This window comes from Schistocerca serialis, chromosome 7 (assembly GCF_023864345.2).
Source record: "Schistocerca serialis cubense isolate TAMUIC-IGC-003099 chromosome 7, iqSchSeri2.2, whole genome shotgun sequence".
Lineage (NCBI taxonomy): Eukaryota > Metazoa > Arthropoda > Insecta > Orthoptera > Acrididae > Schistocerca > Schistocerca serialis.
In genome coordinates, this window is record NC_064644.1 from 208781398 (window position 1) to 208808290 (window position 26893).

General features: G+C 42.4%; 1 protein-coding gene across 2 annotated transcripts in view; it reads right to left on the reverse strand.

The window, feature by feature from the left end:
• Positions 1-3075: 3075 nt before the first annotated feature.
• LOC126412604 (uncharacterized) overlaps positions 3076-26893 on the reverse strand; it is a 154997-nt gene continuing 131179 nt past the window's right edge. For both annotated transcript variants that reach the window (XM_050082271.1, XM_050082270.1), the window contains 4 exons: positions 24759-24902; positions 14212-14448; positions 9078-9399; positions 3076-5463 (listed from right to left, as the gene is read on the reverse strand). In XM_050082271.1, coding sequence (XP_049938228.1) covers positions 5417-5463; positions 9078-9399; positions 14212-14448; positions 24759-24902 — 750 coding nt within the window. In that variant the 3' untranslated portion in view covers positions 3076-5416. The remainder of the gene's footprint in view (positions 5464-9077; positions 9400-14211; positions 14449-24758; positions 24903-26893) is intronic.

Sequence of the window (26893 nt, forward strand, 5' to 3'; positions counted from 1 at the left end):
TTATCCATCCAGACCACTGTAAGGGACTTTCACATGACGACAACACTGACGACGAGTAGGGTAAGTCGTCTCCTTTGCAATTACAAGTATTTTTGTAACGCTCTTTTTTTGTCGTTGCTGTAGTGACCACCGTAAACATACTCATAACGCCCACCACGAGAGTCGCATGATCGATTTACGATCACACGTTCAATATGTATCGTTTGGACCCCGCGTCTTCGATAGGCAATCATTCTTGGAAATTACCCACTTTTCTATGGCAATGGAAGCAGGCGTTGGAGAAGACTTTGACGACACAATACGTGTAGAGTCTTGAGCCGTGCCATGATACTCATGTCACTTTCTTAAATTTGATCTGTGCTCAAGAACGCGGAAGTGTCGTCGGGCTGCCAGCACGTTTGGTGGCGCTATAAACCTTTGGTGCTATATCTTTGATACGGCGCCTCTTGAAACACCAAACAATTCGGCTGACTTGGTTACCGAAACCACCAGTACACCACCAGCAACAATTTGCCCACGTCCGAATTCACTTTGCTCCAACACGATTCACTCACAGCTGCACAGAACGACACTTGTAAACGTATTGTGGACACTGATAAGGTGACGATCGTGGTTAAATACAAAAGCGCAGCCAATAGGCTTGGCTAACATCTTCATTTATGTCGAGCGTGCAGTTCTCTCCACGTTTCCAGATATTTGTCCAATCCCTGTAAATAATTCTATTTAGAACTAAAACCAACGCCGACGCCATAATTAAGCAGAAATAAACGTTTGAAATTGCTCGCCACATTGTCCGTTATAACCTCTATACGTGTATTTAGTCTTTCTTGACATATCTAGTGTGGCCGTCTTATCTGTTTCACTCTGCGTAATGTGGCCAGTTAGTGTATGTTACTACAGCGTACATGAAACATTCATCTGCTTCTTGCAGGAGAGGCTGCGGTTCAACGAACGCAGTCAGGGAACCTCCAGAAAATAGTTTAGTGTGTATACAGAGCTTTCCTGATAACGGCTGTGCAATTTTTTGTATATTCTGTCAATCCAAAATCGCTATATCCGAGATTCGGACTGAAATGAAGTTTATCCCTTTACATAAACTCATAAATATAATACACTGTATGAAATAGCGACAGTAACCAGAAACTGGACTAAACTACTACTCTTGTGTGTCGTATTGGACTTACCGCGAGTTTTCTTCAACCTTCGACCGTAGTGGGGCACAATGTAAATCTAAAAGACCTGCTGCTTTAAACTGTTGAGTACAGAGTAAGCGGGCAATACCCTCAAGCGTTAGGCAGGAGAGCGCCAACGGCCGTCCGGCTAGCAGGAAGATCTGCAGCGGATAACCACTTTGTGCAGGGAGTGGCAACTAACCCTTAACATAGACAAGTGTTCTGTATTGCGAATACATAGAAAGAAGGATCCTTATTGTATGATTATATGATAGCGGAACAAACACTGGTAGCAGTTACTTCTGTAAAATATCTGGAAGTATGCGTACGGAACGATTTGAAGTGGAATGATCATATAAAATTAATTGTTGGTAAGGCGGGTGCCAGGTTGAGATTCATTGGGAGAGTCCTTAGAAAATGTAGTCCATCAACAAAGGAAGTGGCTTACAAAACACTCTTTCGATCTATACTTAAGTATTGCTCATCAGTGTGAGAACCGTACCAGGTCGGGTTGACAGAGGAGATAGAGAAGATCCAAAGAAGAGCGGCGCGTTTCGTCACACGGTTATTTGGTAAGCGTTATAGCGTTACGGAGATGTTTAGCAAACTCAAGTGGCAGACTCTGCAAGGGAGGCGCTCTGCATCGTGGTGTAGCTTGCTGTCCAGGTTTCGAGAGGGTGCGTTTCTGGATGAGGTTCCGTTAGAAATGTTCTTAACTGGCTTCTGATATTGTGTACCGATTACATGCTAAAACTTACCATTTATGGAAAAGGTTAACATAAGAGAGACTTTTACTGTTATAGGCAAAAGAGCATCATGGATACCTACCTACTTACCTATATTTTACGCAGGTAATTGATTAATCACGAATAAGAGACTCCCTTTTCACATTATCTTATTACATTTACCATTTTATTTGTTTTAAAGTACTTTTTAAATGGATAATTTGTACATAGTAATATCATAGATAATAACTGACCATGTCCATCATCCGATCCAATCAAGCGCTTTCAGTTGACAAAAAGGCAGTTGACTATTAAAATTACATTTGGATCACTATAAACAAGACGCAGTGACAAACATTTCAAAGAGCAGGATTGCATTTACGAAATCCCGTCTTCACTCGCAGACAGTTGCAAGTAACCTTTTCAACGATACCTAAAACAGCTAACAAATTTGTATCCCTTAAAGAAACTGAAAAACAAAAAGTATACAAAGACTACATTCTTACTCCAAATATCGTTTACACCGAGTACTTTAATGGACTATTAATTTTGTTCAAAAGTTGTTACGTGTAAATATATATACCAGGATATATCATAAATACATGACCGAGTGAGGTGGCGCAGTGACTAGCACACTGGACTCGCATTCTGGAGGACAACGGTTCAGTCCCGCGTCTGGCCATCCTGATTTAGGTTTTCCGTGATTGCCCTAAATCGCTTCAGGCAAATGTCGGGATGATTCCTTTGAGAGGGCACGGCAAACTTCCTTCTCCATCCTTCCCTGATACAATGAGACCAATGACCTTGCAGTTTGGTCTCCTCCCCCCCCCCCTCAAATCATGTCGTTCAGTTCATTATTCAAAATTTTCATTCCCAATGCTACTCTTAGCCCAATGACTGCTCTTATGCCATCTATTGTCATTATTTAAAAATATAAAAAGAGGTGACCAGGCTATTTTATGGCTTCTGAGTAAGAGAAGAAAGCTTAATTCTCTAATAACGTTCCTGACGACTCTAAATAGTGAATTTGGTAGTGGGTGGAGTAGGACTCAATCATTGAAGAAACATTTGATAACGTTTGTATTATGTCTATAGTAAAGCAGAAAGGGCTTTGGAGCTTCCAACGGAACGTTGTTATTTGACCAGGAATTATGGAATAATAAATAATGCCATACAAATTTGAAGGTATCTTATTATTTATTTCGTACAGTCTTCAAACAAGTAAAGCGGTTAGTTAGGGAATATTTCATACAAAAATAATATACAAATCACTGAAACATGGAACTGTTGACATCACAATCAGCTTAAACTGTTTTGTTTCTGTAAAGTATCTCTATTACCGTGCTTTTCTTCATGAAATCCATATCTTGGCCCTTGCCTCTTAACTGTTAATGTAACATACCACAATCCTGAAATCCAATTTCATACTTTGTGTGAGAATAGGAATAACTTGTAGTTTATGACAGCTGAACATATATATTTCAAAGACTATCTTAGAAAAAGCTATCATTAGTGATATGAAATGGGATTCCTATGATTGTCCTAATTATAAGAATTTGGGAAGGAGCTTACATTTTAATACTTTGGTCTTATTACTATCAAATAGGTCAATTTATAAATGGTTCCTAAGGATACCATAATGTAACAGGATGTGTTGACATGGGCAATTCAAGTACTGTACAACAATGCCGCCTTTCAGTTCTCTCACTACAACATGTGTCAAAGATTGTTTACTTTAATATGTCACAGCATTCGAACTAAGATTTGACAAAACCACTGTCACTGTGGGTATATACTTGTTACATTCAGTATAGTTGCCCGTAGCACAAAGGAGCAATCGCCGAACAAAAATCTTTTTGTATGTTTGGCATTTCAGCTAGTTATACATGAGTACACATTACTTAGTTCCGATGCTGTAAGAAAATTTAAGTTGTAAAGTACATTTTGTTACACCCAAAATCACCGTCAAAAAATGTCTTAAGATCTTCAGTTTATAGGAAATTTCCTTGGTACTTGAACATTTAGCGTATTTTTCTAAATTTGGGATTAAGTAAAAATGTTAAAGATAGTATGAATACTGTCGATTTTCACTTTAAAAGCTGCTTTCAGCTCATACTTCAAAGTGTAAATAGAAAGGGTCCACCTCTCCTTAAATATTCCCTGTCCAAAAATAGTTTCTCGTTTCTGTTTATTATTTTGTGACTTATATATACAAGCCATTCATTTCACTTGTAACTGTTTCTCCAACGCAGGCGGTAAAATACAACAGTTTGTTCTCGTGGAAACTTGTTTCAAAGGGTGTCTCAAATCGAACTGTAGATAGCTGCATACTCTCGTTATACTTAATACTCCACACCGGCAGTAGCTTACTGAATTCTTACGACTGAAGAATGCAGTGCTTGGTAAACAACTACGCATAAACAGCAAATATATCATTGAACCGCATCGAAAAGAGGAAACAGTCACATAAAAATCTATAAACTGAAACAGCGTCACCTACTTCCTTCAGCAACATAGGCTTCCCTGGAACAACTATAAAATATTAAGAAAAGGCCTGCTGTTTCTCTGAAGCTTCGAAGGTAGTGACTGTTTTCTAGAAATCAGAACTTTCATACAATGATCCTCACAAATTCGGGTATTTTCGACACGGTATTAATTGCAACGTTTTGTGGCATAGTTTACAAGGAATTTATTTCTGGTGAGAAAGCCACAGAGCTTGTGAGGTGTGGATGTTAGAGAATAATTTCCATCAGATGTCTATTTTTTAGTGCAGCTGCTTTCTACCATAAGTTGAACAATTCACTGAATGATTTGGATGCTCGAACAAGGTCCCGATTGACTGCGTACGCCCACCAGCTATAAACAAACCCCGTCATTTGGCTGCGCCTTTTCCTGTTTCAATCCAGTTGCTTAAGACACATTATCTCTCTAGCTTCGGACAGTACACAAATTTTAAGTGCTGTTCACTGACTTTCATACTAAGCAGCAAGTTACGTCACTGGCGATCGTCAACATATTGTGACAGTGGAATTCACTACCACCCACTTGCCCATTTGATCGTTAATTCAATAGCCCTAGAAGTGGTTGCTTCATTTTGAGATGACACTACAGTCGATAAATATAATTTCTCACCATAATTCATTCAGTTACTCGCAGTAAAACGAACACTTGTTTTATCTTATGCAGTTTTCCGCCAACGTCACCACTTCAGTAATTTGGGCAGGTTACTGCAGATGTCCACTGCACAAGTTGAGTTGCATCCTGACGCGGTGCTACCACGTAGCGTGTGCAACATATGTAGGGATGTATACATAACGCCAGAGTTATCTTACTGGCAATGAGCACAGCAGTCCATATGCTTTTAGTTGCTCACGAGGATAGAGTAACACCTTATTTATAAGTAACAAAGGAGTATGTAAGTGTAAAAAGCTAGGACTACTGGTTTACAACAGTGACTAGATGAGGATGAGTATCACGAGGTGACTATGCACTGATCCTGTGCGCGCTCTTCTGCTGACTTCAGACGCACAAGTCATCTGGCCCCATTGGCGGCAACCGCTTTGCTCCTGGAACAAGAATGAAGTCATGCGATCATCAGCCAGCTGAACGGAGGTAAATCTACAACAGACATTGCAAAACAGAAGAAATTCGTGTTCATTTTGAAATCTTAGTACTGATGTAGACCATATTACTTATAAATACTAATATAACATCAACAACATCTGTACTCTGCAAGCCACTGTGCGTGTGGCAAAGAGTACTGCGTACACAGCTATTATTTCCTTTCCTCCTATCCGATTTAGAAAAAGTACGCCTGAAGCAAAACTAGGTAATCCTGACTGTGAGACCGATATTTATACTTCAAGGCTCTTATTGTAAACACGACAGCCTCAGTACCTACTGAGCAATTGAGAAGGAGCACACAATTCGAAATTACCTACTGGCACTAAGTAGTAACTTTAAGTAATAGCCATACAGAAACGATGTCCTTTAAATTTATCGAGGCTGTGGTGACCAAGACGAAATCACTCAGTAAGATCCTGAATTTACAGCGGTGGTTAGGCGAGACGTTTGTTGCCAAAAGTAGTAATTTCACGCTAAGTAAACGAAACCGTGACGATCCTGAAGCTCATATTGTGTCATGAAGACGTTATGATCCGGCTGCATACCCGAGAAGAATATTATCAATTATTACGCCGGGAAAGCCTTCGTAGGCACATACTTCAAGAATTGTTGGAAGGAGGAATTTGTAAGCGATCTCTTTCATTTATGCATTACATCGCCGGCCAGTGTGGCCGATCGGTTGTCGGTGCTTCAGTCTGGAACCGCGCGATCTCTAAGGTCGCAGGTTCGAATCCTGCCTCCTTAGGTTAGTTAGGTTTAAGTAGTTCTGAGCTCTAGGGGACTGATGACCTCAGCTGTTAAGTCCCATAGTGCTCAGAGCCATTTGAACCATTTTTTTGCATTACATCGTGTGGTGTCACCGCCAGACACCACACTTGCTAGGTGGTAGCTTAAATCGGCCGCGGTCCATTTAGTACATGTCGGACCCGCGTGTCGCCACTGTGTGATCGCAGACCGAGCGCCACCACAAGGCAGGTCTCGAGATACGGAAGAGCACTCGCCCCAGTTGTACGACGACTTTGCTAGCGACTACACTGACGAAGCCTTTCTCTCATTTGCCGAGATAGTTAGAATAGCCTTCAGCTAAGTCCATGGCTACGACCTAGCAAGGCGCCATTAGCCTTACATAGTTTGATAGTTATCGTATGAAATGTCTCATCAAGAATGCTGTATTCACAACAAGGATAAATAAAAGTTAAGTATTCGAGGAGCTGCATACTTTTCTTATTAGCATTCAATACTTATCCTGTTCCAGAATTCACGCCCGTCTGCGTTAGATAGCGTGCATTTCGGCCTCCTCTATCTACAAGGTGTTGGCACATTTGCCAACACATCACATCGTATTACGATTGTTCCAGTAAATCGAGTCAACCATGTGCCCCCCCCCCCCCCCCCTCCCGGCTGAATTTGTTTATTCGTTGAAACTGAAACTGATTCGGTCAGAAACTCCGACTTTTGAAGGATGTAAGGGACAGCTAGGTAACTGTGCGAGGTGGGTAATCGTACACATTCAATATTTGAAATTCGCGGTAAACATGACGACTTCCAATTACTGCTGCCCTCTTTTGATTCCTTTAATCGAAAAACAGGAACAAAAAGACAGGCGCCAATTACGCTTGGAATACGCGAGTGAGAAGTAATTAAAACAGGTCGGTTTCTTACTGCTTTCAGAAGACCAATAATGAGAAGGTAAGCTTACAGTTATTACTGATATATTTTTATTTGAATGTTATTAAAACCTGCAATTCATTGTATCACTAGATACAACAGTTTAACATATAGAACCTGATCGCATTAGTATGTAATGGCGGACAGTAAGGGCCGCTGTTCCAGGACTACCAGCGTTCCAACCTTTGTCGGGGACAGGAGAGAAAGTGAGGGGGCGGGAGTGGGGGGGGGGGGGGGACTGATTTGAAAGGAAGGAGAACGACAGTGCAGTATGAGTCGGATCAGGAGGAGGAGCGCTGAGCAACTGTCGCACCTGGAGAAGAAATTTTAGCGTGGCACATGTATTTAGCTTCGAGTCCCAATTAGTGCGCGGAAAGCAAAAACGGATCGAAGAGGTTGCTGGCTGGAGAGTCTTTTGGTGAGACTGATGCTGTAAGAAGTTCCAGATACACAATTCCCGTTGAGAATGTATTTTTTGGCAAGTTGCATTTCGTGGGTGGCTCGTTTACCAGCTAGATGTGAGACTAGTGAACGAAATAAACATGCAGCCTGATAAATGTCGGTTTACGTTTTAACTCTTCGAAGAAAGTGGTCCTGTCTTTCACTAACGATTGCCAGAGAAAGATTAAATAATTATGTTAACGAAGACAGTCTGAAGTTGTCTCTTATTGCAGACTGCAAGAGATTAGGAGGACGACAAAAGTGCTCTTTCACTAACTATTTGTCCATTTATTTAGTCTGGGCAACTTACGGTCTTCAGAATCCCTCTTATGTCTTGGAACTACAAAGAATATAACACAACATTTTTTATTTCTAGGCATAGTTTCACTTGCGTACATTTAAGATATTTTTGTGAGGACAGTTATAATTACCGACACAAACAATAAACTGATAAAATTCTCTCTGTATTCCAGCCACGTTGATTTAAAATCGGCGAGTGTTCGGACGAGTACCTGTCTCCCATTGTGAAGTGGTGTCTATCGTCAGGCTGCTGCTGCAGTCCTTATATGGCCGAGCTGCCTCGGGGCAACGAGTTATACAGGGCCCCCAACGAATTTGTGGCGTTACACTAGTAGGGTTGACCGCCACACTTCGGGAACGCTTGGCTCCACACAAAGCTCTCGAGCTGTCTACATTTATTTAAGAAGTATTTAATTCAGAAGGTTTACATTTTGTCGTCCACTATCGAGAACTTGCAGGCATTTAAACGCGCTCATAAGAATTATTAAACTGTATGAAATAGTTACTCGCTCCCTGCCTGCGACGGCTGTTGGCACTCGTAAGACCTGCGGTGTCTCGTGCTGTGACGTACGTGCCACGTACGAGCCTAGGCCTCTCTTCCTCTTGGGCCTTGGCGCTGCCATCAGTGACGTCACCGGCGCTCGCTAGGGCACATCGAGTTGTACAGGCTCCGCGGTGTGCGTCACAGCACGTTACACTAAAGGTCTTAGAAGCGCCAGCGAGTTATTATTTCAGATAACTGCTGAGTTAAATGCATACAAGTTCTCGGTAACACACAATAAAGTTAAGACCTTCAATATATCGTACAAAGTGGACCATTAGCTACCTTTTCGATTTGGAAAGAAATTTAGTTTCGATGATTTTATTGAGGAAGATCGTTCGAAATACGGATTTCTGATGTAGAAAATGATATTGAAGAAATAGATATCTTGTGTAGTAATACAGAGAGGATTTTACTTTGTTGAGAACGAATATTTCCGCTGCGCTGTTTGGATAGTTGTGCTCCAGCTAGAGGTAGATAAGACAGAGGGCAGTGAGTGAGCAGACAATAGAGCAAGCGAAGAGTGTCAACGCGTAGTAAGCGTGCTGACATCAACACACAGTGAAAGAAGGGTATTTTTCCCTAGTACAGGTGGAAGTTACGCACCGACAGGCTTAACAGTTGCCGTGCCACACTGTGGGCTGCTGACGGCAGTGTTTTTTGCAGCCGCCGCCTGGCGGTGCCGTCGCCTGACGCGCCAGCAGGCCACAGCGAAGAAGGCCGCGGCGACGGCGGCGTTGGGCAGCACCGGCACGAACCACGCGTCGCGCGGCCGCAGCCGCTCCACCAGCGGCGCGTCGACGTCTGCGTCGGCGTCGCCTTCTCCGGCGCCTCCGCCGCCTCCAGCCGCCTCGCTGCGGTGACCCGCCGTGTCGATGCGCAGGCGCCCGCTGCGGCTGATGGCCACCGAATGACGCACCAGCTCCACCTGTCACAGTGATCCGCTTACAGGTACTGTACGGAGGTCAATTGCTGTTGTGAAAATGAATAATCACTCCTCAAATTCCGAACCACCACTGGCAACCGCCTCATCCTGTACACGGTGACCGTATCTCGCGACAGTCATCTATGATCCCCTTAGAAAGAGTGGACCCCACAGTAACGCGTGTGTCTACGCACACTACATACTGGGTGATCAAAAAGTCAGTATAAATTTGAAAACTGAATAAATCACAGAACTATGTAGATAGAGAGGTACAAATTGACACACATGCTTGGAATGACATGGGGTTTTATCAAAAAAAAAGCACAAAAGTTCAAAAAATGGCCGACAGATGGTGCTTCATCTGATCAGAATAGTAATAATTAGCATAAGAATGTAAGACAAAGCAAAGATGATGTTCTTTACAGAAAATGTTCAATATGTCCACCATCATTCCTCAACAATAGCTGTAGTCGAGGAATAATGTTGTTAACAGCACTGTAAAGCATGTCCAGAGTTATGGTGAGGCATTGGCGTCGGACGTTGTCTTTCAGCATTCCTAGAGGTGTCGGTCGATCACGATACACTTGCGACTTCAGGTAACTCCAAAGCCAATAATCGCACGGACTGAAGTCTGGGGACCTGGGAGGCCAAGCATGACAAAAGAGGCGGCTGAGCAGACGATCAGCACCAAACGACGCGCGCAAGAGATCTTTCACGCGTCTAGCGTGGAGCGTCATCCTGCATAAACATTGTACGTTCCAGCAGGTGTTTATCAGCCAGACTGTGGATGATGCGATTCTGTAACATATCGGCGTACCTCTCACCCGTCACGACAGCAGTTTTGCTGTCCACCGCCTTCTGTCGGACTTTCATGAACTTTTTTTGTTCTAATAAAACCCCGTGTCATTCCAAGCATGTGTGTCAATTTTTACCTCTCTATCTACATTATTCCGTGGTTTATTAAGTTTTCAAATTTATACTGACTTTTTGATCACCCTGTACTTCAGCGTGTGACGCGACACCCTTTTTTAACATAACCTTTTTTTGATAGAAATAACCGATACCATGTATACTATCGATTCTTGTGTAGGTGAACGTTATATCAGCTGTTTAACTGAATGAAATTTGTGTGATTTTGTATACGATATCTTATGTTTCGGGCTAAAATACGTAAAAAACAAATCAATTTCTTACTACTCTGTACCTACAGCTAGAATCACTCTTCTTTTATAAATATTTGAAATTACAAAATAGGTGGCTTAGTTAAAATTCCTATTATTAATTGCACAGTCTGACGATAATTATAAAATTTATTTCTGGATTGATTTATAAAATAATGATATAACTTAGTGATGATTCTTCTTTTGTCAAGGAAGTGTGTAAACTCTCTCGCCTTGTAAACTTCTTGGAGTATTGTGAGTACCGCAGAATGTGGCTAGGAGTGGGCATGCCTCTGATGGGAACGCACATGTTTTTTAATTTTGACTATGGCAATGTAATTGATGGTTGTATGAAAATGGAGATTGTGAAGTCTGTGTGATATAGAAGAATGGGATAAAATAAAATAAATCATAGCAACAGCTAATACTTCATCTGTTATTTAGTTTTCTGGAACCCAGTAAATCAAAATTTCATCCTCAAGAATGTAGCCCTGCACGCAAGAATTGGAGCCAACAACAAGAAAAAACGAAGATAAGTAAAAAGTTTTTCTTTTGTATATCTTACTCCTCTCGAAGCTTACAAAGCTTGTGCTGGGACAGAAAATTTCAATGGTGATGTGTGGGAGAGTAAGATTACAAGCGATCAGGGGAATTTAGCATATTATCGTCACTGTATTCCAAATACACCGATGGAAATAAAAACTGTAACACCGAAAAATAATTATTGTAGAGAAATGAAATTTCGAGAATACATTTGCCTAGGTAACATTTTTAAATGATCAACACTGAAGCATCACAGGTTAATGAAACCACAAGATCAGCCATTCCAAACGAGAAATCGTGCTACATTAATAATCGGTGTAACCACCAGAATGTTAAACGCAAACGTGCTAACGAGCATAAATTGTGTTGTATAGGTGCCAGATGTCAGTTTGTGGAATGGAGTTCCGTGCCAGTTGCTCTTGGTCGGTCAATACAGGGGCGACTAATGCTGGTTGTGGACGACGCTGGAGTTGTTGTCCAATGATATCCCATATGTGCTCGATTTCAGACAGATCTGGAGGTCCAGCAGACCAAGACAACATGTCGACCCTCTCTAGAGCATGTTGGGCGACCGTTATCTCTTTGGAAAATATCCCGTAGAATGATGGTCGTGATTGACAGAAAACCGGTCGAATCATCAGATTACCGTGTAGATCTGCAGTCAGGGGCCGGCCGGTGTGGCCGTGCGGTTCTAGGCGCTTCAGTCTGGAACCGCGTGACCGCTACGGTCGCAGGTTCGAATCCTGCCTCGGGCATGGATGTGTATGATGTCCTTAGGTTAGTTAGGTTTAAGTAGTTCTAAGTTCTAGGGGACTGGTGACCACAGATGTTAAGTCCCATAGTGCTCAGAGCCATTTGAACCATTTTGCAATCAGGGTGCGTGAGATAATCACGAGAGTGCTCCTGCTGTAATTCGAAATTGCACCGCAGAGTATAACTTCGGGTATAGGTAGAGCGCGTCTGTCACGCAGACAGGTTGGTTGCAGGTCGTCAGCTGACCTCCTTCTAAACAACACAAGCCCATCACTGGCACCGAGGCTGAACCAGCTTTCACCAGAAAACACAGCACACCTCATTATTCAAGAGCGGTGTGTCTGGGTAGCAGCCACTGGCGCAGATCGAGCGCTGAAAAAGTTCACGTCGAACAGATGGAAATTCGCAACGTGTGCGCCCAATGGGTGTCTCACGGTCTTCAACGAGCACAACATGCATATCGAATTAGTCTCTCTTTGAATATCTGGCCGGGTCCCGAAAAAGTCTTATATGACACTGCAATGGGCACCAGGGGGGAGCATGCGTATATAAGGACGAGATGACAGTCGACAATGGTCGAGGAGCACGAGGCCGAACGCTTGTGAATATTTAACCGTCAGTAGCTAGCGACAAGAACATTCAGGTGGTATATGTGCAAGTCAACAAAACACACACAGATATAACTAAAATTATTCTCTTACGTTACTTTATTTTTAAAGTGTTAGAAAACTGATAAAAGTAGCATATGTATAATGTTAACGAAAATGAGTTTAGCACATAGTGTCTGTTTCGAACGGTACACAGGACACAAGAATACCCGATTGTACCTTCCTATCACTCCTTTCATTAGTCGCTCCTGCCTTGGTCCGAAATGACTCCTCTTGTTCTGGCGTAGACAATATCGCCATGGGGGCTAAGTTTTAAAATTGACCACTACTGATTTTGAAGTCTGATTTACTCTCTACATTTTATTCGGATTTTTTGTTTGATTTCACGACTTTAGTTCACTGAACTCCATTTTTATTTTTCACTCTCTTTCTAAAATGTTCTATATTACTTGTGACGTAAAAGTTAAATATTTTAAAAGCCGATCTTCTCTTACTCGCTGAACATTTTCATCAGAACCAGCGCCGGCCGCGGTGGTCTCGCGGTTCTAGGCGCTCAGTCCGGAGCCGCGCGACTGCTACGGTCGCAGGTTCGAATCCTGCCTTGGGCATGGATGTGTGTGTTGTCCTTAGGTTAGTTAGGTTTAAGTAGTTCTAAGTCCTAGGGGACTGATGACCACAGATGTTAAGTCCCATAGTGCTCAGAGCCATTTGAACCATTTGACCCATCAGAGCCAGCTTAATTTAGTACTGCAAGTAAGTACCACAATTCAAAATGAACGACTCTGCAGAAAATTGCTTCCACGCAATATTATCACTTGTGGGCGTCACATTTCTACCACACTTTGTAGATTGGCACGACACAAAAACCGTATGTTTGTTGTCAGCACTGAGCATGATGGCGAAAATTACTTCCCCTGTACTCTTTCTCAGCCGGCCGTCATGGCCGAGCGGTTCTAAGCGCTACAGTCTGGAACCGCGCGACCGCTACGGTCGCAGGTTCGAATCCTGCCTCGGGCATGGGTGTGTGTGATGTCCTTAGGTTAGTTAGGTTCAAGTATTTCTAAGTTCTAGGGGACTGATGACCTCAGAAGTTAAGTCCCATAGTGTTCAGAGCCGTTTGAACCATTTGTAGCATCTTGAACAATCCCGCAGTACGCAGTTACTCTGAATCGATTACGGCATTATGTCAATCTAAATAAATAATTTTTTATTGACATTATATCTAACACTTTTTTTTTCTTCTACTCATATCAAGTGTTTTGTCTATAATGAGTTCGCAGTCGGCATCATATTTATCCTTACTACGAAGTACAGAAATGAAAAGAAAAAGAAAAAAAAACTTTTCTGAGCATCACTTCACCTTTGAAAAGCAGTAGAATCTATATTTGGATGTGTATCAACTATAGTTCGATACCTGTATTCTTGCAGCATTCAGCATCGGACATATATAGACAGCAATGTGTGAGGTACAGGCATTTGCTAAATGCCTCCAGAATGAGATTTTCACTCTGCAGCGGAGTGTGCGCTGATATGAAACTTCCTGGCAGATTAAAACTGTGTGCCCGACCGAGACTCGAACTCGGGAGTTCGAGTCTCGGTCGGGCACACAGTTTTAATCTGCCAGGAAGTTTCATTTGCTAAATGGCTTGTTTGCACTACTTATGAGAAGTTTGTTTTGCTTTTCCAATGACAGATGCTTGAGAAAAGTGGCTCAGTCAGTGGTACAGACGAAAATTGTCCGGAAAACTAACCTGTATGTGGAAGACAGTGTCTGCCCAGAGAGAGAGCGTGACGCAGGAGGAGTCTGTGTAGAGGTTGCCGGTGATTCCCCCTCCGTCTACCTCCCACGTAACCAGGTACAGCGGGGATCCCCCGCCCCGCCAAGCCGCTGCCATGTCGTCCTCCGGGGCCCGCCATGACAGCTCTGCGAAGACTAGCACGCCTTGCTGTGTTACTAACGCCACGCCTACAGACCAGACGTCACCATACTGAAAACAATGGAAACACACAGATAGCTAAAATATGACTGTCGCAAAACATAACAGCTGAGTTGTTTGAGAACAGCGTGACTGACATTTTAGACAGCCTGATAAATCTGTAATAGAAAATGTACGTCGCTGTTGAGTAAAATCTGAGCAATTATGAACGCAAGACGCAGATGATGTGCAACTTACAGTCCACTGAAAACAAGTCATGATTGGAAGTACTAAGCTGCACAACCTGCATTTGTTGAGTAAGGTTATATGTGGCTATCTTATTGTTTACTTAAAGATTTGTAAATGGCCGTGAACATTGGAGATCGTTTTATAACAGCAGTATGAGGTAATTCCTGGGCAAAAAAGTCTACTAATGTCAAACATCGGCCTTAATTTGAGAAACAAATTTCTGAGAACGTGCGATTGGGACACTGCATTGTTTGGAAGTGAGTCATGGACCGTGGCAAAACCGGACTAGAAGAGAATCGAAGCATTTGAGACGGGGTGCTAAAGAAGGATGTTGAAGATTAGGTGGATTTGAAGCATACGCCGCAGAATCAGTGAGGAGAGGAACACATGTATAAGAAGAAGATATGGGATGATACGACTTGAGGGAGGTGAAGGCGTAAAACCTGCAGCAGAAGAAAGAGATATATAGAATCTGTCGAACGAATAATTGACGATGCTGAGTTACTGTTAGTAATAAATTGCGTAAGGAATCACAATGTCTTTCAGAGGTCAAGCTTTGGAATTGGAAGTGAATCGATTGACCGGCGTTTCTGAATGATGTTTGTCCTAACGCGACACCAGAAGCCATAATGGCGTATTACTGCCACAGTATTGTGCGTGCGGTTGATGTAGGACACAGTCAACAGGAAGGAATATTGGTTTCAACGTCCCGTCGATATCGAGGTCATTAGAGGCGGAGCACATACTTGGATGGTGCCAGCGATGTGGAAGGAAATAGGCCGTGCCCTTTCAAAGAAACCATCCCAGCATTTGCCTGGAGCGATTTAGGGATATCATGGAAAACTTAAATCTGGGTGTCGTCCGAGTGTGGGTTTAAACCGTCGTCTTCCACAATGTTAGTCCAGTGTGCTAGCCACTGCGCTACCTCGATCGGTGCCACAGACAGCAAGTCGACGCAGTAACATGGCAATGGAACACGAGGTGTGACTAAGGTTTGGTCAATAGAAAGCATAATTGTCCCCCGCACAGTTATGATGTAATGTAGCACACTGACAGTTAACGAAGAGGTCCTGCCGTCAGCATCCATCGAAGGTCGATGTCTGCTATTCTGCATACTGTGTGCAGGTCTTCCTTTGCACAGAAGACACATCACGCCAAACAGAGACGACTGACTTCAAAATACGAGTGAAGAGCAGTTGCTGGTATTGTTGCCATCATTTCGAAGACTCGTTTGATGCAACTCTTCAACGACTGTCAGTACTGTGCAAGCTTCTTCATCTCTGAATAACTACTGGATCCTGCATGTATTTGAGGATGCTTACTACGTTCCACCCTTCGTCTCCCTTTTCGGTTTTTACACCTGTTCTCCGCTCCACGTTCAAACTGGATATTCTCCAATGCCTCAGACTCCGCTTAAAGCTGGCCTCGTCTCTGAATAAGATAGATACCACAAATCCCGCAACCGTGGTTGCCTGTTGAACAAACCAGTGTAAAAACAACTCTCGATGTTTGTCGCTAGTAAGCGCTGCACACGCTGCAAGTGACAAGGCTGTGACAGTTGTCATGGAGAACGTTCCACACGGTCTTGTGGCTTGTCCTGTACTGGCGAGCCAACTGCATGTTATTAACACGGCGGTCGCCTTCCACAGTGCTTTCCTCCCAGCCTGGTGCCCGAAGGTTTCGGTACGTCCTTCATGATTTCCTGCTCCCTGCTTCCTTCTCTCAGACAAACGACGAAACACTGTGGCAAACATTGAATGCTGTGCTTGTTGTCGGCAGAGCCAGGTCTCCTGATGCAATCTCTGTCGCCATTTGCCTTTCTGTAAGTAAACCCCACGACGGCAAGCTCTCGATTCAAATACGGAATCACGGTGCGCAATGCTGTATCACTTCCACTAAAAGGTGAGTCAGAAAGAAGTGAATCGGACACAACATTACCAGTTACTATGGCAGCAGAGGGCGCTAGGACATGACGTATGAGGAACAGTACCACCCTCTAGATGGAAAACATGCATACAGTAACTGTGGCTACATGGTACAGCACGTATTAGACCGCAGTGTCTGTAACAAAGTATGATTGTATAAATGGTTTCTAGACCGGAAACCATGCATTTCCTGACGTAAGTTCATTAGAACTTTTTTTGTTCCGTACCCTCTCATCGATCAATCCCTGGAGTTTGCACACTGTGCAAAAAATTACCCTGTATATTCCGAAAGCCTTCATCCATTTTCCACGACGATACGTTAAACGCTATTCATTCTTCTTCGTTTCTTCCATATCCTTTTCTGAAAGTGTTTAATTCCACCTCAGAGATTCTGAATCTACACCATCAAACTGGATTTAAATTGTCCAGTCTCGGCCTGCGACGCTCGTATCGTATTCCTTCATTAGGCTAGTGAAATAGAATCACAATGGTAGTGATGTATTCATAAACATTCTTTTTCAAAATAATACTGTGACTCGTATATATTCAGCGTTACGTTATTTTAACTCTTCCACATCGAGGTTTGAACATCCAGAGAAGCTTTTCTGAAATTTGCGTTTCTGATACTTACTACATCTACAAGCAGCATCCAGTCAAAATATGAAGCTTTGTTAATATTATTTATTTCGAAAAAAATAAATGACTCTAATCTCCGTGTTTTGCATTAGTTTACAAAGGTATTGGCCTTTTCGGTAGGAGTATCAACTGAATCTAGGAATCTACTTCGGAGTATTGTAAACAGGAGCCGACAATCATTTACAGCTTACTGGAAATATTTGTCAGGTCGATCGTGGCTCTTATTCTAACAGTACAACGATATTATGATTCTGAAAGAGTGGGCTATTCTTTACGCTCTATTTGCACTCATCCTGGCGCATATCTACGAATGAATCTACAACAGTTTTTCTGGTGAGACGGAATTTATTTCTGTAAGTACGACATGCCAATGTAAAAAAAAAAAGACATGTTCTTGCGTTAGTAAAGTCTGCAAGAATTATTGTAACTTTTAGCAACTCTTAAGCCTTTATGATTAACGTCAATTACACTTGTACCTGTGACCTTTGCTTGGGACACTACAGTTACGGTATTCAAAGCGGAAAATCTAGAAAAATAAGTTGAGAGTACTATCCTCATACGGTGGCGGCATCTTTTACGAAGGTAATGGATTAATGACTAGTAAACATGTAGAAAAGATGTGGGTCTACAAGTTAAAGTGAATCCAAAAAAAAAAAAGTAAGGTTCAAAGACTGAACATTATCACAAAATCTAATGTCTCAAACTAAACTCGGAAACCACAATAGCAGAAATGAAAATTATTCAATGTGAGGAATGGCGTCAATATACGCCTTGAAAGCAGACGTACTCACTGAACACTTGTGCGCTTCACTAGTCATGGGAGAACACCAATCTTCTGCAACTAGAGGAGTCATAGGATCGACCAATCTGAAGGGGAAAAATTGTATTACGGACAGGTTTAATACAGAATATTTGGCCGAAAGATGGATAATGAAATATGAACCGAATCAGAATATATCTAACTTAAAGGTTTCTGCCATCTTCCTATGCTTAATATGGCAGCAGTATTGCGAAATTTCAGGTTTGATCCGTTGTCATCACTGGGTTTGTTGCTTAAACATATTGCTTTCTGACAATACCTTGCGAATCTCAAATTAACGGGTACAGCTTCGTTTGTTTGAGAGTAGCAAAGCGTTGTCAGAATATATTAGGTTCAAGAAACAAAACTCAGTGCTGGCAACGTATCAAACCTGAAATTTCCCTACTGTCGTATTAAGTATAGCAAAATAATGGAAATCTTTGCTTTAAATATATTTTGATTCGTTGCAAATTTCACTATCCATCTTCGGCCGAAATTTTTGTACTAAACTTTCCCATAATACAGTTTTCCCTGTTCTGATTAGTTGATGCTATGACTCCTCAAATGTGTGACATTCCTCCTGAAACCGAAGGTTAGGAGTGATAGATAACGTATGAGGAACAATCTTTCTACAGACAAAATGTTCACTGACGTTCCCCGGAGACGCTAGGGGTCATTATGGCGTCGTTACGTTTTGGTTGTGCCCCACAGAGTAGGAATTGTGGATATTGCTGAATAAATTGACTCTTTTCTGTTTCTTTAAAGCCACATGAACCTCACTGTTAAAATGGCTCGAAATAATTGGTTTCTGAAATGACCGGTTTTTCGGTTCTTTATTCCTGTTATTTCTTGTAATAAACGTAGAAATAGAACAAAAACTGAAGAACTTTGACTCCCTCATTTTCAAGACACACATAATCAAATTTTATAGGTTATTAATACACACTGGTGTCTAAAATTAAAGCAACGAACCGCTGTTTCCACGTGCTGTGTCTAATAAACAGCATAATCATATAAACTGTCAACAGACCTATCCGATCATGTTTTGCACAGAAAGTTGCATTCCGGTCAACGGACAACTACGCCAACGATGACGTCGGGGCACCTATCAAATGGAGTTTCCCGGGTAGTCCCTTATCCACAACTGCTGTGTACAGACACAGACTGTGCAGTATGGAACAGAGAAGACGCCTGCCAGCCTCTCTGAGGTGGCGAGACATAGGAAGCAGGACAGTCGCAAACTGATGTGGCCCGACGGCTTAATGTGAATCGTTCTGTTGTTCCTACGATATGAAGACGGTTTATGGAGATCGAAAATCTATACCAAAGACCAGTGGAGGGCCGACCATTTGTGACGTCAGAACACGACAGTACCGCCTTAATACTGTGCGCCAACTGGACCTGGCCCCGCGGCATCCACTGGACGTGTTGTGTCGAGGAGAACTGTGTACAGTAGGCTTCGGCAGAGTGGCCTTTATTGTCGGAGCCCTGCTGTATGTGTGCCTCTGACGCGCCTTCACGGAAGGGAAGGTCTAGAGTGCAGTCGTCAACGTGGCACCTGGACGGTGTTCCAATTTTCTTTTCACAGATGAATCCCGATTTGGTCTGGGGAGTGATTCTCGACGGACTCGCTTCTGGAGGGAACGTGGAACTCGATTTCGAGACCCAAACACTGTAAAAAGAGATCGATATCGAGGAGGGTCCCTAATGGTGTGGGCAGAGATTACATTAACCACACGAACACCTCTTCACGAAATTGTACGGGTGAATCGGCCGGGTTTAGCTACTGTCACGTACCATGACCAGATTTTGGGGCCTAATGTGCAGTTGTTGCGGGGTGCTGTGGAACCTAACTTCGCACTGATGGACGATAATGTTCGAACTTATTGAGCACGGTAGGTTGATGTTTTCTAGGAAACTGAAGATATTTCACTCATGGTGTGGCCTGTAGGTTCTCCCATTGAGCATATCTGGGATGCACGGGGGGGTGGGGGGGGGGTGGGGGGGGGGGGGGACGGGCTGCACCGAGCACTCTCCAAGTCATGTGAGCAGCTCTGCAGGAAGAACGGGTGTTATTGCCTCAAAATGAGACTGATGACATCATTCATAGGATGCCCCGTCATTCTCATGCCTGTATTGCTGTCAGAGGTGATCACACTCCTTACTCATCACATTAACCAGTTGTCAGAATTGAATTGTGTCCAAAACCCTTATGTTGGAAAAAGCGAATAATATTTTTGTCTACCGTTATGCATGTTGTATTCGTTTACGTTCTGTATTCTTTACATTGTTTCTGCTTTGTGGCAACATAAACGCAATCTTGAAAAGTTTCCGTTTGTTGCATAGTTTTGGACACCAGTGTATAAACAAAATAAACAAATGAAGGAAAAAATTAGTATGTTCACTTTTAGCTTCTTTTTCTCAAAAAGTGTTAAGTAGTTGAATAGTACAAGTCACCAGTATTCTGTTATTGCTCTCTATTTTGATATCTGCTGAGAAATATTGTAATCGAAGATCATACTACTTTGGACATTCCGAATCTTTTTTTGTTTTTTAGGTCATCAATCTTCTGACTGGTTTGATGCGCCATTTCAGAGTAGCACTTGCAACCTACGTCCTCAATTATTTGCTGGATCTATTCCAATCTCTGTCTTCCTCTACAGTTTTTGCCCTCTACAGCTCCCTCTAGTACCATGGAAGTCATTCCTACATGTCTTAAGAGATGTCCTATCATCCTGTCCCTTCTCTTTATCAGTGTCTTCCACATATTTCTTTCCTCTTAGATTCTACGCAGAACCTTCTTATTCCTTATTAGTCCACCTATAGTCCACCTAATTTTCAACATTCGTCTGCAGCACCACATCTCAAACACTTCAATTCTATTGTGTTCCGGTTTCCTCACAGCCCATGTTTCGCAACCATACAAAGCTGTACTCCATACGTACATTCTACAAATTTCTTCCTCAAATTCTTCCTCGGGATAGCAATTTCATCAGCTAATCGTATCACGGATAGCCTTTCACAGTGAATTTTAATTCGACTCCTGAACCTTCCTTTTATTTCCATCATTGCTTCTTCGATGTACAGATTGAGCAGTTGAGGGGAAAGACTACATCGCTATATTCCACCATTTTTAATCCGAGTATTTCGTTCTTGGTTGTCCATTCTAATTACTCCCTCTTTTCTCTTCAACAATTTGTATATTACCCGTCTCTCCCTATAGCTTATCCCTGCTCTTCCCCGAATTTTGAACATCTTGCTTCCTTTTATATTGTCGAACGCTTTTTCCAGATCGACAAATCCTATGAATGTGTCTTGATTTTTCTTTACTCTTGCTTCCATTATCAACCGCAACGTCAGAATTGCCTCTCTGGTGCCCTTACCTTTCGTAGAGCCCAACTGATCGTCATCACATCCTCAATTTTGTTTTCCATTCTTCTGTATATTATTCTTCTCAGCAACTTGGATTAATGAGCTGTTAACCTGATTGGGCGATTATTCTCGCACTTGTCAGCTCTTGCAGGCTTCGGGATTGTGTGGATGATATTTTACCGAAAGTCAAATGGTATGTCGCCAGACTCATATATTCTAGACACCAACTTGAATAGTCGTTTTGTTGCCACCCCCCCCCCGCCCCCCCCACCCATTTCCTCTCGTCATCGATCAACTGAAATATCTCTCCTGTTACCCATGGTTTCTTCCCATTTCCCTTCTTTGTACTATGTTTTTCTTTCCAACGTGTATGAGGGACTTGCACTCTTCTTCAATTGTACTGCCTACTGAACTGATCCCTATTTCTGTATCTATAGCCTTAGAGAACTTCAAGCTGATCTCGTCATTTCTTAGTGCTTCTGCATTCCACTTCTTTGCGTATTGATTCTTCCCGACTAATCTCTTAAGCTGCAGCCTACTGTTCATCACAACTATACTGTGATCTGAGTCTATATCTGCTCCTGGGTACGCCTTACAACAAAGTATCCGATTTCGGAATCTCTGTCTAAGCATGATGTAATCTGCCTGTAATCTTCCCGTATCACCCACCCTTTTCCAAGCATACGTCCTCCTCTTATGATTCTTGATTTGCTATTACTAGCTGAAATTTATTACGGAACTCAATTAGTCTTTCTCCTCTCTCATTCCTTGTCCCAAGCCCATATTCTCCTGTAACCTTTTCTTCTACTCCTTTCCCTACAGCAGCATTCCAGTCCCTCGTGACTATTAGGTTTTTATCTCTCTTTACGTACTGTATCACCCTTTCAACGTCCTCATATACTTTCTCTGTCTCTTCATCTTTAGCTTGCGACGTCGGCATGTATACCTGAACTATTGTTGTTGATGTTGGTTTGCTGTCGATTCTGATAAAAAAAACCTATCACTGAACTGTTCACAGTATTTCCCGTTATACCATTTCCTGCTGCTGTTGTTATTACCCTACACTCATCCAACCAGAAATCCTTGATTTCTTTCCATTTCACTTCAATGACACCTACTATATCTAGATTGAGCCTTTCCATTTCTCTCTTACAATTTTCTAGTTTTCCTACCACGTTCAAGCTTCTGACATTCCACACCCTGACTCGTAGAACGTTATCCTTTCATTGATTATTCAGTCTGTTTCTCATGGTCATCTCCCAGCTGGTAACCGCCTTCCGGAGATCCGAATGGGAGACTTTTTCGGATTCTTTTGCCAGTGGAGATATCATCGTGGCACTTTTCAATTACAAGCCACATGTCCTGATGATACACGTTATGTGTCTTTAATGCAACGGTTTCCATTGCCTTCCACATCCTCACGCCGTTGATCATTGCTGATTCTTCGGCCTTTATGGGCAGTTTCGCACCCCTAGGACAAGAGAGCGCTCTGGAGCTCTGTCCGCTTTCGCGCTCTCTTTGAGAAGGTCGTTGGCAGAATGAGGGCGACTTCTTAATCCGGAAGTCTTCGGCCGCCAATGTCGATTATTCATCAAAATTTAACATTGGGCCGTGGATGTTTCGATTACTAATCAAAGACGCTACCCCACCTTTTTTTTCATTTGTTCGTTGTATTTGGTCGTAGCGGGCGTCACATGATATCCGTTGAAGTTCTTTATTGATCCTTTCACTCAGTTTTTTTTTCTTTTTATTACAGAGGCCACCCAGCTCTCTGACCGAACACGCTTAGCTATCGAGCCGGCACCCACAGACCACGGGTCATGTTACATTACGAATAGTTACTGCCAAAGGGTGAGAAACTGAAGAGGAGAAACTCTATTTCTCATGTTAATTTGTCCATTTTCCGCGGAAGATAAAGGCATATTAGGTACACATATGGAGCAGCTAAGCTACTGTCTCTTTTTATTGTAAGCTATGAATAAAATGCTTCTCTTTGTATGTTGCTGTATATTTGTTGTGGCTCCCTGCGTTTTTAATCTTTTAACGCAAGTGGACCATTGTACTTCATAGATACTGCACTTCACAAATATTTTCAGACTAGGGACGATGCGCCATGCTGTAATTTATTAAAATAGCTCTGATCGCTTTTCGCATTTTCTGTAGCAATGCAATATTTCAAAGTAAAGAAAATCTTACGAATGAAATTCCTTTTAAAAAGACATTTATTTGAAAACCAAAAATTTTAGCATAGCTGCTATGACTAATTGATAATTAGGTTTTGTACCCGATTACTAGTAGAAAAACAAAAAACATTAGTTACAACCGAGAGCTAAACAATACAAAAAAATACCGGTTATTCGAAACTATTGTACCAGTATCGGTTTTCCCATGCCTGTTTTACAGGTGCCCGGGAATAGACACTCACCGGTGTGCATGCCCATTTTGTGTTCTTTATAATCCGTTCATCTAGTCTGTATGAAAGGAGGTAGGTGCATCAAAATTAATTTTTCAGATTAGATATTAAAATATTTTTCTCCACTTAGATACACTCATTCTGAAGGTTTCATTGTTGAAAAAACTGTTAAATTAACTGGGGTAGGTACTATGCAACGCACGTGGTTAGTAGACACAGCTAGTTTGCTCCCCGGGCCGGTGGATACTAAAAGACGACTACGACTCGCGTCGCCTCGAAGCATCAGCGGACGTTTTTGTCTGTCGGAGATTCTGTTCCTGTTAAAGTGATCTCTCACCTCTAGCCGTTTGATTCAAAGATTCTGAAATGCCCCGTATGGTGCTGAACACTTCTTTTAGGACACTGAATTGTACATTCCAGGAACATATCTCACAGGAACGGTAATGGTTGCCTGTTTCATAAAAACTGATGGAATCAAATGAGTACCTTGGTCCCTGGAATTGACGTTATCAGATACGAAGTCAGTTTCGTCGGGACATGTATTTCATAAAATCCTCGTACTGGGGGCCGAGCAAATAAAATATGGTTTAAAATGTGGTTTAGTTCAGGGGGCAGTCAACCCTCATCTACCTAAAGCCCACTTTTGTGTGATTAATACTAGTAAAATTTTCTAACCGCCCACTGGTTCCACGGGAATGGTGATTTATGTAGTAGGAAAGTAAATTTACTTTATGAAAGCCAAGTTACAGCAAGTTAAAGCATGCAATAATAATTACTCAGTACTTCATGCTCAAATTCTGTAAGACCGTAATGGAAATGTTTTCAAAATGCCTACCGCCTTCCGCCCACCCTGAGGGCTGGAACGCCTGCTGTGGGCGATAGCAGTCTGGCTGACTACCAGTCGTTTAGTTCGTGATACTGTCCGTTATACAAGAACTGTCATGGATAGTATCGAACATGAAGAAATCAGGGACTTTGGAGCACTGACCGTGACCTCGTAGCTGGCGCCGCGGCCACGGAAGACAACAGCTGGGTCTGGCAGGTGGTCGACGCCAGGGACTCCTCCGGACCCGCCGGGGTCCACCAGCACCACCCCGGCCTCGTCCGGACTGGACGGCGGAGGCGCCTCAACCTGTGACAGGGAGCACGTGGTCAGACCGTGACGGCCGCCTCACAGCACTACTGCAATCACAAGCGCCAGCCACTCGTCAAGTTTACCTGCCGTGGCCGGCGTCGCTTAGATGACAAAGCTTTTCAGTCACCTTTAAAACATACACTCCACACAAAACACAAAATAAAAGAATGGTACACAAATGGGCATTAGAAAAGATAATAGATTCAATGTCAAGTGTTTAGCTTTTGCTGATGACCTTGCAATCCTCACAAATAATAAAAAAGAAGCCACTAACGCCATAGAGAAGTTACACGAAATTGCACAAAGAACTGACCCGCAAATCTCGTATGAGAAAACCAAGTACATAGAAAGAGTGCCACAAGACAAATTTCCTATTGTGACAACCCATGGGAAAATCGTACAAGTACCACATTTTAAGTACCTGGGAGAAATCGTCCAGCCATCAGGGATCAACCTAAAGGCCAATGAGGAAAGAAAAAAAAACTACAGAAAGCATATAAACTCACGTAGAAATATTATAACAAAAAGTTCATATCCATTAACGCAAAATTGAGGCACTACAACACTGTCGTACTTCCGGAGGCACTGTATGCATCTGAAACAACACAAATAGGTGGCCAAACTAAAATCAAAGAAATAGAGAAACAAGAAAGGAAAATTCTCAGGAAAATTTTTGACCCGATATGAGAGAAAGGAATCTGGGAGAAGAGACCAAGATCAGAATTACATAAATACACAGACAAGATTACGGATACAATAAGGAAAAGAAGAATGCAGTTCTACAGACATATCCACAGGACGAATGAAAACAGAATTTCAAAGCGAATTTTTAAAGTCATCAACTCAGGCAGGGGAAAAATAAAATGGATAAAAGAAGTTGAAGAGGACCTCAGACAAGCATACATAACAGTAAACGATGCAGCAAATAGAACTCAATTCAGGAACATCATCAAAAAACATAAATTTGACACCACAACACAGAAGAGACCAGGATGCAAATGGACAGCGGAGCGAAAGAAACAACACAGTGAGCACATGAAGAAAATTTGGGCTCAGAAAAAACATAAACAATCATCATAAAGGAATTCAAGTTCAAACGCTCTCTTTAAATGGGAATAATCGAAAATAATAATAATAATAATAATAATAATAATAATAATGGTACACAAACAGGTATGAAATTAATTTTGAGACAGAGAGAGAGGTAGTTCTTTATATTAAATGATCACAATTTTGGCGAGCCCTTCCATTTTCACTGTACAAAACGCCAAAGGTCTCTTCTCAACAGGCAGTGAGAGTTACTAAATATCGTCAACAGACCGTTCATCATTTCACCTCTGGTACATAAAGAAGTACGAAGACATCGTATGATAACCTTCTCCGTGCGACCGTAATGAATTGTGTACAATTCCGGAAAGTTAGACGTTGGCAATCCGCACTAGAAAGCCTGTCCACTTTCATTAATGCATATTTTTTCTGATTTGGTTGTGCTATGGGCTCGAGGTGGAGTCACTCGATGCAGCTATATTGGGAATTGTGCTGTCGAAAATTTGTTCCAGATGGCGATTCGCGGACTTCCCGCTTATCCCGAGCGGTCGCTTTACCATTTAGCTATCCGAGCACGGTTCACGGCCAGACCCAAACTTCCATATGCCGTCTGCGATGTGTCTACAACCTATACTCGTACATACATTAAGTATATTCCCATACAGGGGAGACACTTCATGTGAAATTCGCTTGCCCGGTGTCGGCGGATAAATATGATATTGCAGTGGCAGTGTTATTCCAAATGTCTTTCGGACATGCATGCATTCGAATAGCACAGGCATTGCAATATCACTTTGAAAGTGACATGTCTTCACTGCCTGCAACGTTTGCGCATCTCCACCCGTCGGAGGTTCGAGTCCTCCCTCGGGCATGGGTGTGTGTGTTTGTCCTTAGGATAACTTAGGTTAAGTAGTGTGTAAGCTTAGGGACTGATGACGTTA